Source organism: Curcuma longa, chromosome 5 (genome assembly GCF_044706935.1).
Source record: "Curcuma longa cultivar G26 ecotype Majalengka, Jawa Barat chromosome 5, ITB_CL_G26_1.1, whole genome shotgun sequence".
NCBI classification, from domain to species: domain Eukaryota; kingdom Viridiplantae; phylum Streptophyta; class Magnoliopsida; order Zingiberales; family Zingiberaceae; genus Curcuma; species Curcuma longa.
Window position 1 is genome coordinate 5,272,155 of NC_133865.1, and position 14,400 is coordinate 5,286,554.

At 36.1% G+C, this 14,400-nt stretch overlaps 1 protein-coding gene across 1 annotated transcript; it reads left to right on the top strand.

The window, feature by feature from the left end:
• The first annotated feature begins 11,031 nt into the window (after positions 1–11,031).
• On the top strand, positions 11,032–12,884 carry LOC141829244 (premnaspirodiene oxygenase-like). Its single transcript, XM_074716670.1, has 2 exons — positions 11,032–11,955; positions 12,060–12,884. Exons 1-2 carry the CDS (start codon positions 11,071–11,073, stop codon positions 12,687–12,689), a joined length of 1,515 nt encoding a protein of 504 aa, XP_074572771.1. The 5' UTR covers positions 11,032–11,070; the 3' UTR covers positions 12,690–12,884.
• Positions 12,885–14,400: the final 1,516 nt, after the last annotated feature.

The window sequence follows — 14,400 nt, forward strand, 5'->3', positions numbered from 1 at the left end:
TGGTCAACACAGGTTCATTTCTTTCCCAGTGCATGTTACTTTCTATTATTGTTGATTATATGCCTTATCGTGCTCCTGTTCCTTACTATCTGGATACTTTAGTTGTACTCATGGTTATCTCATGCTTGATCCTATATTCGTTGACCTTGGTTATTGTTCTTAGATTCGTTTCTATCCTTGATCCGATATCGTGATTATTACTGGTATAGTTCTCTTCTTATGATAGCTCAGATTACTAGGACCTATATACTCATGCTTATTGATTAGCCTGGTAGGTGTAAATGACTATGAAATGAACATCTCATCATGACGCGAGATAACGATTGTAAATCCCAATGATGTGGGTCTATCGTGTCTATAGTTGGCCTGTAGTAGTATATTGATATAGGTGGTTATGACCCTACTTCCATCATATTGATGGCGACTGTATGGCAGTGTACGCAGTCGATGGCTGTATGGCAGTGTACGCAGCCGAGTCGATGATCTGATCCCGACACCGGTTAGGGGTGGTACTCGGAGAGTATTAGAGGACAGATATCGGCCATAGGATATGGGATCACCGGACGCGGAGCACTGATCCCTCGATTTGGATCACCGGACTACTTTGTTGTAGGGCGCGGAGTACTGATCCCCCGATGCCGGCCATACCCAGTCTCAGATGCTTGCACGAGTGCTGTAGCGTGTGGGGCAGTTGCATCATGCATTCGCACATCATATGCATGTTATATATATGTATTGGACCATACTGATCCTGCATTTGATTGCTTATCTGTTTGATTCTTGATTGTTGCATTTTGGTTTGACATGTCATTCATATGATTCATTACATGAGACTATTTTATTTACTTACTAACTGCAGAGTTATATTTGATATCTTACTGAATTGTGGTATGTATCGTTCTTATCTTTACCTACTTCGTCATGCACGATTTGTTTCTATATTACCCACTGAGTTTTGTACTCACCTCTTTGGACCCTGGGATTTTTCTGTCTTCCCAGGTAACAGGTAGGAGCTTACAGATGATGCCAGGGATCTGCCAGCTACACCATCTCACGACGAAGACCATTTCTGTGTGTGTGGACGTGGTTGGAGTATATTCTTAGTACTATGGATGTAGTTGGTTACTTTCTGCACTAATGGATTTCCGATTGGGTTTTGGTGTTTTTTCGAAACTAGAGCATGTTGCTTACTAGTGATTTCATAGTTATGCTTGTTATGTTTCTGCTTACGCATTCTGGTTTTTGGTACAGTATTGGGTTGATTGCATGTGGCCGTGTGGGCCTTATAAGTAGAGTTCATTAATTGTTATGTTTATTGGTATGTGTATGATTGGACGTGTAGTCCATATGTCCGGCCGCATGTGGCCGATGTATATCTATATTTGTATTCAGGGAATTGTCAGCGATACTGGGGAGGTGCTGTCGAAATTTTTCGGACGGCTATCTCCCGGGTCGTGACAACAGTGGAGTAAGTTTTGTCAGTTGACAATTAAGTTTGACAGTTACAAAAAGCATCCGAACATTTTCATGTCCCAACATTTGAGAGAAATAGATAATATGATTCGGGAGCTAAAGATTGCTAGCCATGAGTTGACCGATGAACAACAGATTTAGGCAGTAATCCATTTTCTTTTTGATTTTTGGGGGATAATAAAACAAAATCTAACACATAGTGAAAGTATCAAGACTTTTGTTGACGTCTCATTCCATGTTGAATTAGAGGTGGAGAGAAATGAATTTGCAAGGATTTTTGGATAAGATTTTATAACTGAAGGTTTTGTTAGAACGTCTGGATCAAAGAATAAGAAAAAATGATTCAAGAAGGAAAAGGAAAAAGAAGCTGGTGTTGCTGTTACTCAGCTAGGCCCAAAGAAGAAGCAATTCAAATTAAAGGGAATAAACATGGAAAGAAATCTAAAAGCAAATTGACTTGCTTTAACTATGGCAAAAAGGGTCACTTCACTCGGGAATGTACTAAGACAAAAAAGATATATCCATATTTATCTTCTATTCATGAGCATAATGTTACTAGTACAATGTTATTATCTAATTCTTATCTTTTGTGGATTATAGATTCGGGAGCAACAAACCATGTAGCTCGCTCACGAGCTACATTTATGGAGTACTGTCCAGTACCAGCTGACAATAAATGGATATATATAGTAAATAATACAAGGATTGAAGTTAAAGGAGTTGTCACTTATAAACTTAACTTACGTGGTGGATGTATATACTTTGCTTCTACATGATGCCCTTTATGCTCCTAAGATTAGAGGAAATTTAATTTTTATTAATTATCTTCTTGGATTGGGTTATTGTATTAACTTTTACAATCGATGTGTGGAACTTCGAATTAACTCTGTGTTGATAAGATATAATTTTTTAATGAATGATTTCATGGTTCTCGATGTAAAACCGAATAATGATTATGGAATTGATAGTTTTTTTTTCAAATATTGCTCTTACTAGTGATGTTGATATTAATAATAAAGTTTGACATACTAGATTAGGACATATTGGATAAGAATGTATGAATAGATGAGCTAAAGAGTGTTTGTTAGATACTCATATTAAGATAAACTTGTCTGTCTGTGAGTATTGTCTTGCTGAAAAATCAACTAAGAAACCATTTGATAAAACTATTAGAACTGAATCACCATTGTAATTAATTCATTTGGATATTTGTAGTCTGATGAATATGAAAGCTAGAGATGGAGCTTCCTATTTCATTATATTTATTGATTACTTCACACGTTTTGGTCATGTGTTTTGATTTCTCATAAATATGAAATATTAGATTGCTTCAAATGTTATATAAATGAAGTTGAGAATCAATTAGATCGTAAGGTTAAAACATTATGGATTGACTGTGGAGGTGAATATTTGTCTGATCAGTTCAAGATAATATGTAATGATAAATAAATTATTAGACAGCTAACGATCCCAAGAACATCACAACAAAATAGAGTTACTAAAAGAAGAAATCGAATTCTTCTAGATATGATTAGGTCTATGATGGTTCAAGCTAATTTGTCAATTTCTATTGAGGAGATGCATTATTAGCAGCAACCTATATACTTAATTGAGTGTCTTTTAAATCTATTCCGTCTACCCCTTATGAACGCTGGGTAGGCAGAAAATTAAATTTCAGTAATCTGAAACCTTAGGGGTCAGCTACCTTTATTAATGATCGTACTCACAATTACGAAAAATTAGGACATAGGGGTATAAAATATATCTTTATAAGATATTTTGAGAACTCTAAAAGTTATATTTTTATTGGTGAACAACAAGATAGAACCATCTCCGAATTAGAATCGAGAGATGCTATTTTTATCAAAATTGAGTTCCCAACAAGAGGTGACATTGACAAAATTATTTTACTATTTGAGGAGAATAATACTTTATCAACGATAAAGGCATCAGAATGGATGCTTGAAGCTGGTCAACCTAGTGAAAGTGATTTATCAATTAATGAGATTATTTCTCAACAGTTCAACCTACGAAGAATTAGTCATAAGATTATTCCTTAGAAATAGTTTGATATTGAGAATGAGGCATTAATGATTCTCTTAATTGATGATGAAGAACCTTAAACTGTTGTGAAAGCATTAAGATACTTAATTAGAGAAAAATTAAAAATTGCAATGGATGAAGAAATAGGATTAATGAAAAAGAATCAAGTTTGAGAATTAGTCGACATTCTTCTAGGTCGAAGGGTTATTGGAAATAAGTGGATTCTTAAAATTAAGAGGAAAATATATGAATCGATTAATAGATACAAAGCTTGTCTAGTAGCAAAAGAATATATCCAAGAGGGTATTGATTTTGAAAAGATATTTTCTCCCGTTGTGAAGTTTATTTTAATACGGTTCATTTTAGCTATTGTAATAAATTTTGACTTGGAATTGTATCAGATGGATGTAAAATAACTTTCCTTAATGACGAGTTTGATGAGGAAATCTATATAGCACAACCAGAAAGTTATATTACTACAGGCCAAAAGAATAAAGTTTATAGACTTAAAATGTCACTACTAGAAAAATGTTAATAGACAACATTGCCTTGAGAAAGAAAGAAGGAAGGTTTATTATTTTATCCAAAGACAACGGTTTTTAGCAAAAGCGTTGTGGTTTTTCAATTTACAACGTTTTTTGTCAAAACCGTTGTCTTTGAAAATCAAAAGACAACGTTTGTTCAGAAAGCGTTGTCTATTAGCGTTTATTTTGGGTCAACCACAACACTTTTTAAAAAACTATTGTCGAAAACGTTGTCTTTTAGCGTTATTTTTTTTGTCAAAGACAACGCTTTTTAAAAGTATTATTGTTTAGGGTTGTCGTTGAGGGTTTAGAGGGTTTATATCCATATTCTTATCGGGCGAGTCCGCGATTTCCCCCGCTTCTTTTTCCTCGCGCTCGCCTATTCCCCCGTCCCGCCGCTATTCCTCGCCCTCACCCTCGCCCTCGCCCTCGCCCTCCGTTCGCCTATTCCCCATCCCGCCGCTCGCGGAAGAGGCCGACCTCCCGCCACCTTCGCATCTGTCACCCCCCCCCTCCAAAACCCTCGCGGGGCTCCGGAGGAGCACGAGCGCCGCCGGACCCTAGAAATTTCTGGGGACGCGTGGATCTCCCGGTGTCGGTGTCGAATCTGCTTCGCTCCCGGTGAATTTTGAACACATTGGTTTCTGGCCGGGATCGTTCGGCGGATCGAGTGGCTGCGGCAGCTTCTTCGCGTTCTGGGGCCGGACGGAGTTGCGGACGCGATCGCTTTCGTCTTTCTGGTGGCAGTTGGTAGGGTTTTCTCTCCTCGTGCTGCTTTTGGGAGGTTAATGATAAATACATTAACTGTGTTTAGGAGTTTTCTTCGCGTTCTGAAGTTGAAGATCTTTGCGTAATGAAGTCGCCAGACACAGTGAAGCCAAGGCTGCATAACTGTGTTTAGGAGTTTTCTTCTCTTTTGAACTAGCTGATTCTCTTACTGTGGCAGACCCTCTCCTGAAATCTGTCCGGTCCAAGTCAAAGAAAAAATTTGGATCCATTTCCAGTTTGCTTGAACTCATAGGCAAGAAAAGTAGAGACAGTGAATTGTTTCATCCACACCATTAGAACACGGGACATGAGAAATCTGCAATGGGTACATGCTTTCTCCACAGAACATCTCTGACATTTAATATACGGTGAAGTGTAAGCCAAGTGAAGACCTTTGCCTCGACTCTTGAGCAAGAAGACCAGATTATGTTCCTCCATACATCATCTGTGCCCCTATGAAGTCATTTGATATGTCAAACTAATGAGAAACAGCCTTTTAGTTCCCATCTCCAACTAACTTTACTACATTCTTTTTAGCTATTGCATGAAATATCTTCTTTCTCTGCATCTACGTATCTTACTTGAATAACTGTTTTACTAGTTCTTTTATTATTGCACCAACTTCACTAGTGTTGCTGCTACCAAAGAAGGCATTGTTAATTCAGCTTTAGTCAGCACTAAGTTGCAAAATGTGAAGAATCAGATGGTATTATATGATGGAAGGAGAGAAGTTCACATGCATCCCTCTTCCATAAACTATAGTGTGAAAGATTTTAGATATCCATTTTTCGTCTTCCTTGAAAAGGTGGTTCCTTAAATTTGCTTCTCTTCAGTTTTTTTTTTTTGTTGGTTGTTAATGTTAAAGGAAGTGCACAGTAGTATATGCTTTATTGGTTGACTTGTGAATCTTTCTGATGATTGCTTCTCAATGCTGAGTATATAGCATATCTATGAACTACAATTAGTTAGTGCTTCTTGGTCTGCTAGATTTCAAATCAAGGTCACTGTCTTTCTTTTGTTATGGAAAAAAGGAGACAATTGTGTGATAAATGAAATAAATTCAGAAGTACTTATTCTGAAAGTTTATTGTGGCATTCTGCTTGGTGATCATTTTTCACTTCAAATCTTAGAATAATCTCTTGTTAAATTTTTCAATACAACAAGATTTGATATATTATAACTATATGTGAGTTTAGAAATAATAAATAAAATAATATTTCATGAGCAATTAGGTACAAGTCTAATGAATGATAAAATGTGAGAGGATACATAAAGATGTTATGGACCTGTTAGACGACTAATAGATTATGTTGTTAGACAAGTTCAATGGAATAGACTTGTTGAAGGTATTTGGATTTGAGAAGATCAAGGAAAACTCTACTTAATGTAATTAGAAGTGATTTTTAAGATGAATATGCTAGTGGAATTACCTTACATAAAGTTCAATAACCGGATTCATGTGCTGGACCTCAAAAAAATGTGTGAATCACATCTTGTCAACATTGTTCTTAGAAAGGTTTACCAAGTTTTGTTTGTTTCCATTTCGGTAGTCTGGGAAGCTTCTATCGTCACAAGAAAGACATTTTGCTTGTCTCCAACTAGCATATAAACTGTGTTCATTTTTTATTCCTCGCTTTGCTGACTTTGTTCATTGTAGTATGGACTTTTTTTTTACATCTAATATCAAGTTTTATCTTGTAAGAAGAAGAATCACCTTGCATAATTTTAAGGGACGTTTTGTGGAAAATCTTAAATCTGTTAGTGATGATAGTAAGTGAAATACGTCCTCTGTAGATTCTCTTCCATTATTTTCAGTATTTCCTCTGAGATAAGCACTTGTACTGAAATCTGCATCTGAAGAAAAAAAAAGAGCCTCTCCATTGCACAAGAGGATGAAATTTTTTTTACTTGGTTGATGTTTTATACTCTAGTTTTGTTAAAGATAATTGATTGATTTTATTTTGATAGGTTGAGACTATCAAGATTTTTCTACGAGACACTAGCGTCATCTCCCCTTATTCTCTCCTCCTATTTGGGGGATCCGTAGTTATCCAATATCAGGTGAGACTTCCCATTTTGTAGAGAACACAATACGACTTTTTGCATGTTCCTTTATTTCTATGTAATTCTTGCTTTCTTTTTTATGTAGTTTGCATCTACTGTTTGAAAGTTATTCTTTTTTATGTAACTCTAAATTGATGATTGGGTGATCATTTTATGTTTATTGTAAATCTTGAATTTCTTGTCAAATGACCTGATTTTAGTGTCACTTTTGTTTCCAGAAATGAAGTGGTCAAATCAATTGTTCAATTACTACGGGAGGAAGATTGAGTGTCACTTCTGTTGCATTAAAAGCTTTGTTATGTACCTGCTGCTGTTATGGAGCTTCTATGTTGGAAGTTGTAACTTGAATTTGTACCTTTATGTTATGGACCTGATGCTACAACTTTTATATAAGTTGTATGTTATGGACATGTGTTATGAACTTGTATGTTATGAACCTGCTGTAACAATATTTTTTGTATAAATATAAGTTGTATGTTTTGTATGTGATTTAGTAAATTTTGTAGTCAATGGTTTTGTATTTACAAAATATATTGGTTTCTTATTTACTGCTAAAAAAATTCAAAAGACAACACTTTTTAAAGCGTTGCAAAAAATGTTGTAATATTTACAGCGCTTTTTCTGCATTGTGAAGGTGTTGTCGATGTTAACAAAGACAACGCTTCAAAAGTGTTGTCGTTGAGGGACCCCTTTTACAATAGGGCCTCTTACAACGCTTTTTACTCCACAAAGACAACACGTTTTCCGCGTTGTCTATTAACTTTTTTCTAGTAGTGCTTTCAGTATAATTTAACATAATAGATATAGGAGAAACTGACTTTCATTATAAGTATATCTTAGGAGTAAGATCATAAGAGATCAATCAAAAAGGCTTTTGAGTTTGTCTCAAAAGGCTTATATCACTAAGATATTACACCATTTCAGCATGTCAAATTGTAACACTGAATAGACACATATAGTAAAAGGTACTGTTCTGAGCAAGATTATGTGTCATAAGATTTTAGAAGAAATAACTGAGATGAAGAAAACATCATATGCAGTGTTATTGATAGTTTTGATATACACTATGTTATGTACACGTCTTGATATCAACTATGTTGTTAGCTTAGTTAGCTGTTTTTAGTCAAACTCAGGATCGAGACACTAAAAAGCAGTGAAGAGGATATTTAAATATCTTAAAGGGACAATAGATTATTATCTTTATTTTCAAGGATCTAATATGAGCCTGAATGGTGCAGATTGGGTAGGAGACTTTGATGATAGAAAATCCACATCTGGCTATATATTCTTGCTAAATGGTAGCACAATCTCATGGAATAACAAGAAATAAATTGGTGTAGCACTGTCGATAATGGAAGCTGAGTATGTGACTTGTTTAGTGGCTGTGCAAGAAGCTGTCTGGTTAATAAGGTTTCTGAAGCATCTGAAAATTGCTGATGACAGTAGGAGTCCTATTACAGTATACTGTGACAATCAAGCTGCTATAACTTTTTCTAAAGATCCCAAATATTACAACAAAGATAAACACATAGTTATAAAGTATAACTTTATAAGGGATATAATTGCTAAGAGAAAGATACTTCTTGAGTATATCCCTACACGTGCTATGCTTGTAAATCTTTTTACTAAGTCATTGACTAGAGAATCATTTCAAGGACATGTGAAGTCTTTGAGACTTCGGATAATGTAATAAATTGTAAGATAATCAGATAATGTAAGATGATTGTTTATGATGTAAGATAATTTTAGTATATATGTGTTTGTTACATTTGGATAAAGTCTCGGTGAACATGTTGATAGGTTGAGATTAGTCCTTTTACATGAACAATCATATCTATTTGTTAAGTATAAATAGATATAATAAGACTATTACTTATAGAATAACTAATGAAGCTGTGAATAGAGACATTCTTGTAAATTGGAGTCGCTTTAATAGTTGTATCAAGATGAGATCATGGGGCCGACCGTTGTGAACCTTTTGCAGAAGATGAGATCATTTGTGATCATTGAAGTAAATGAATCCACCATTTACTAAACTTGCAACAAGTCAGATTAGAATTCATGAGTTGAATTCAGGATTAAACATTGAGAATGTCTAGATCAAAATCTGTACAATATTTAAGAAAAATATGCGCTTTTTATTAGTAAAGAGAATAACATTGTAACATGTGATTCATACTACATGTGTAATAGTGACAATAAAGGTAGTAGGAGAATGACATGTGATTCGTACTACATGTGTAATAGTGACAATAAAGGTAGTACTTCCCTCTACTATGTGAGACTTTTGAGATTATGAGTTAATTTTAATTTTACCCTAAGTGACTATTTTAGCTGTCTACTTGAAGTTTTAATCAGGATCTACTACTTTAACATGTATCCTATTAACTATAGATGATTCAGTTTATTGAGCATAACTAGAAAAACGACTGATTAAAATGAATAAATTTTAGTTAAAAAGGAAGATTAAAATAGATTTATATTTTTGATATTTATTCATTGATCGATCAATTATATTTTTTATTGAGTATATTTATTCATTGGATTTTAGTTAAGAAAGAAGATTAAAATGTAATTGTGAATAATTATATTGAACAGAGATATCGTGAACATGATATTGACATAATAGTAATTATGAGATATTAGAGACGTTCATATTGATGTAAATGATTTAATCTAGGATAAATGCAAGATGTTGATGTCTCCAATTCGTTTGGAAGAGCGACTATGTAAAGTATAACAACTTTCTTAGCATAAATTGCTCAGAATGCTTGTTGTCGTACGAACTATTTTTCTTGATATATGAATTGAATATTCTATTTAGTCTTTGTAACTAATTAGTTTTTGTGGTTATATGATCTTTATAGTTTAACTTGGATAAGTGAGAGATGTTGATAGTAGAAGCAGTGAGAGATGTGGACAATTTTTATTTTATAACTTATCCCACTACTCTCCCCTCTATTAAAAAGGTGCATTCAAGCGAAACAAGATAACGAAGGTGAAGATTTTCGTGAGAGGAGAACATCCAATATCGAGACAAATTTGGTTCGTAAAATTTGAAAGATTGTTCAATTTTGTAACGTCCCTTCAACCAATATACACGAGAATCATCTGTTAGATGAAAAGTAAGATCACATTTGTATTTGTATGACATCGATCACCGTAAATATTTAATTATATTTTATAATATATAAATATTTATTTATGCATATCATTTCAAGAAATGGTTGGTCAATGCGATAATTAAGTCAATATTTAATGGCGAAATTTCACATCCCCTTGATTTGTCAAACCACAAAAATATAAAATGAATTGTTACAGTACAAAATTAAATATTAAAATCCTATTTAATCTAATTCCTTCTCTTCGATCTTATTCCACTGCTATGATTTTCAATGGCCAATAAAACACAAATTAAAACATAAGGACATCGACAACCTAAAATTTCCACCACTATAGTTTTCAATGGTGGAAAAACACACAAGGCAACGTAGGAGGACCTTGACAATCTAGAAATATCTCCACCTAAAACAATAATAACTTCATATTTATACTTTTTTTTGTTGAATTCATTTAAATTAACCGTCTTTATATGCTATATACACAATGAATTAAATTTTCTACATTTATTTTTATATCCAATATAAGTCCGTCAATCATTATCAACAAGAGAAGATTATGATTTTTAAAATCTTAAACTATAGCAAATAGTACATCCACTAGCCAAGAATTAAATACGAAGAAAAAGATGGCGTGTTGCAACATCCAATCATATTAAATAATAATTCTATTTTATAAAAAAAAAAGGAAATTAAAATGGGTGCCGTAGTATCACCGCAGCCGCGCCTCGTCTCGTCTGAAGGAAATCGGGATGGAGACGCGTGTCTTATCCTCAGCCACGACTTTGCATCGGCAGACGCCGGTAGGAAGCAGGCAACGAGGTTGACTTTGACTTGAGAGGTTGACTGGACTTGAGCTTAAGCCTGCCCTCAGATTCAGCTACTAACGATGAAATCTATTTGTTTCATAGCTTCAAGGAAGACTTGTTCAACGGATCAAGAATTTGGGAGTTGATCGAAGGTTCGGCCATCCATTTTTGACTGTTGACTTGGCTGGGCACTTCTCGTTACGGCTGCTGCTATATAGCTCCCATTTGGCTGTCCAAGTAAGCACACACAGCTAGCTAGCGAGGATCAAGATGGAGTTGCAGGTCCCTTCCCTTCCCGTCTTGCTCGCCGGCTTCTTGGTTCTCCTGATAATCGTCAGGAGGCTCTTCAGCTCCCAGCCTAAGCACGTAGGGCCGGAGTTTCCCACTCCCTCAAGGCTGCCCTTCATCGGCAGCATCCATCATCTCGTCGGCAAGCTGCCCCACCATGCGCTCCGCGACCTGGCTCGCAAGCATGGGAATGTCATGAAGATCCGCCTCGGCCAAGTCGACCAAATCATACTCAGCTCGCGGGAGGGCGCGCAGCAGGTGCTCAAGGCGCAGGACGCCAACTTCGCCTTTCGCCCCGAGTTCACTGCCGCCAAGATCATCGCCTACGGCCAAAGCGACATCGCCTTCTCCAACGGCGAGTACTGGCGCCAGCTGCGCAAGATCTGCGTCATGGAGCTGCTCGGCGCGAAGCGCGTGAAGTCGTTTGTGTCTTTGAGGAAGGAGCAGGTCGGTCGTCTCATGAACGACGTCAGCAACGCTGCTGCCATCGGGAGGCCAGTCAACCTGGGAGAGAGGCTGAATGAGTTAACCAACTCCATCGTGGTCCAAGCTTCGTTTGGGAGAAGGTGCCCGCAACAGAAGAAGTTCATGCAGACTATCAAAGAAGTCGTCAAACTGGCTAGCGGATTTAGCGTTGGCGATCTCTTTCCGTCTCTCACGGTTGTTGATACCCTCACTGGATTTAGCACTCAGTTAAAGAGACATCACAAGAAACTAGATGCGATCCTCGATGCGACAATCAAGGAGCATCAGAAGAACCACGATGGAGGTGAAGAGGAGGATCTTATTGACGTTTTACTCAGGGTCAAAGATGAAGGCAACCTAGAAGTGCCGATCACATTCGACAACATCAAGGCTGTTGTGATTGTGAGTATTCATACATATATGTGCCTATACGGTTCATACATATAGCAACAGATTTATTTATCAAATTTATAATGATTTCTTAATTCATTGGTTGATTTGAGCAGGATATGTTTGCTGGAGGAACGGAGACAACCGCAAACACCATTGAATGGGCTATGTCTGAGCTCATGTTGCGCCCTTCGACATTAGAGAGAGCTCAAAAGGAGGTGAGAGAAGCTATGAAGGATAAAGGTTATATCGAGGAGACTGATGTTCCACAATTTGCCTATCTCCATGAAGTGGTCAAAGAAACTTTAAGGTTGCATCCACCATTCCCCCTCTTGTTCCCACGAGTGGCTCAAGAGACTACTGAAGTTCTTGGCTACACACTTCCTGCTGGAACAAGAGTCCTCGTCAATGTTTGGGCACTAGGAAGGGATTCAAGATACTGGAAGGATGCCGAGATCTTTAGGCCTGAGCGATTCGAAGAAGGCGTCGACAAAGAATTCAAAGGCAATGACTTTGAGTTCTTGCCATTCGGTGCCGGTAGAAGGATGTGTGCAGGCATGACCTTTGGATTGACAACTTTGGGGCTGGCATTGTCTCAGCTTCTGTTCCACTTCGATTGGGCGTTTCCGAAAGGAGTGAAAGCAGAGGACATTGACATGACTGAATCTTTCGGAGCAAGCGCTTCAAGGAAGGTTAATCTTCTCTTAGTTCCTTCAGTTCGCTACCCCTTGCGGGCTTCCGATTAAAAGAGAGGAGTTGCACATCGAAGCATTACCTTTCACAGGCAGTTATCACTCTGTTGCCGATAATAAAGTTTACTTAGAGAAGTTTACAGCATGTGTGATGTATTTTGAAAATTTTATAAAGTGGATATGCTTAAATATTTGTTCAAAACATTTGGCTTTTCCATTTAGTCAAAAATAGTTTCTTTTTTTCTTTTTTGTCTGAGAGAGAACACCATCACCCTCAGAGGAGGCTAAATCAACCTGTTCAGACGAGATGCCATGCCAATCTTTAACAAAATCTAAGTAAAAAAAAACAAAAAAAAAAAAAAAAGAAAGAAAGAAAAACCACACACGCATCATTAAATGCATTAGGCATTGAGATTTCCCCATACTTGTTCATCTCCCTTTGGAAAATTCCCACTATCCATCCAATCAAAGTCTATCTTCGAATTTCAACTCAGTCTTGTCAAGATTAAAGAAGTCATTAAATCGGCGAAATTAATTATAACATTTGACTGCATAGTATGTGACCAGCTCGGTAAACATTTGACTGATTAATAATTGACCTATTCGTTATTTGATTCACCGACGGTACTGAACCGTCTAGAATGAGTGTAATTATCTTTTATCATCCTATTACTCACTAATTAAATTGGTACTCGATGCTATATTTCATATGAAAATAAAAATTAAATTTTCAAAAAAATAATTTCTTAAAAAATAAAATCTGTTCTACTAAAGAGACTACTTGATTATTTTAATTTATTTCTTTCAAATCAATGTAAGACCGACATTAAGAGGGGCACTCAGGGATGAGCATTTCACCTTTATCACATATTACTCATTTATACCCCTGAGACTATGATATAATAGTAAGAGGTAGTCCCCGGGGTAATGGTGCAACGATAAGACATTCGGGTTGTGACCCAAGGACCCACGATTCAATCCCCAGCTACGGCGTATTTGCAAGAATTTTCTTCCAAATGGAAAACCCAATCAAAGGATGCTGAGCATCTGGATTGGCCGCCGTATGTGCTTCCCGATTTACCCTAGTGGTCGGTAGGAAACTTCCGTGAGACCGGACCGATAAGACAAATTTCTTAGACAATGAGGGTTTAAATCCCACCCAGAGTCTAAGGAGTTTAAAAAATTTATGGCATTGGACCATTCGCTAGGATCTATATGTGTTCTTGATTTACCCTGATGGCCAGTGGAAACTTCCATGAAACTCAATCGGTCACCTCTAGAATTAATCAAATTGTAAGAGATGGATACTTAGATTATTAAAAAAAATAAACATATTACTCATTTCACATATTAAAATTTTAGAATTTCAAAAACACATAATATTTTTCATTATATTCACTCCTTTATCAATAGTCAATTGCTCATTCATTAGTAATCGACTACTATAAACAATCAAGTACATCAATCATTTTTTAAATTTATTATGTCATATTTGTGATTAACAGTCGATTGTTCATAATTCATAAATCGACTACTAAATTTTCTATACTCTAGCACAACCATTATATAGCTCGCTGTGTTGATTTTAAAATTTTACAACTCTCTATTTAAGTTATGTAATGTTAGATATTGGGGTCTCTTAAAAGGACCGATACGATTTTGTGAAAAATTAGAATGACATCAATTGATGAAAGTCAAAATTAGCTTCAAAATCAAAATTTACGTCTCGCGTAGATAGCTTTAGACTATCAATTTGCTCAAAATC

Coding starts and splice junctions, on each gene's coding strand:
- LOC141829244 (XM_074716670.1), top strand. CDS start 11,071: ATGGAGTTGCAGGTCCCTTCCCTTCCCGTCTTGCTCGCCGGCTTCTTG. Junction 11,956..12,059: donor ACATCAAGGCTGTTGTGATT/GTGAGTATTCAT, acceptor TGATTTGAGCAG/GATATGTTTGCTGGAGGAAC.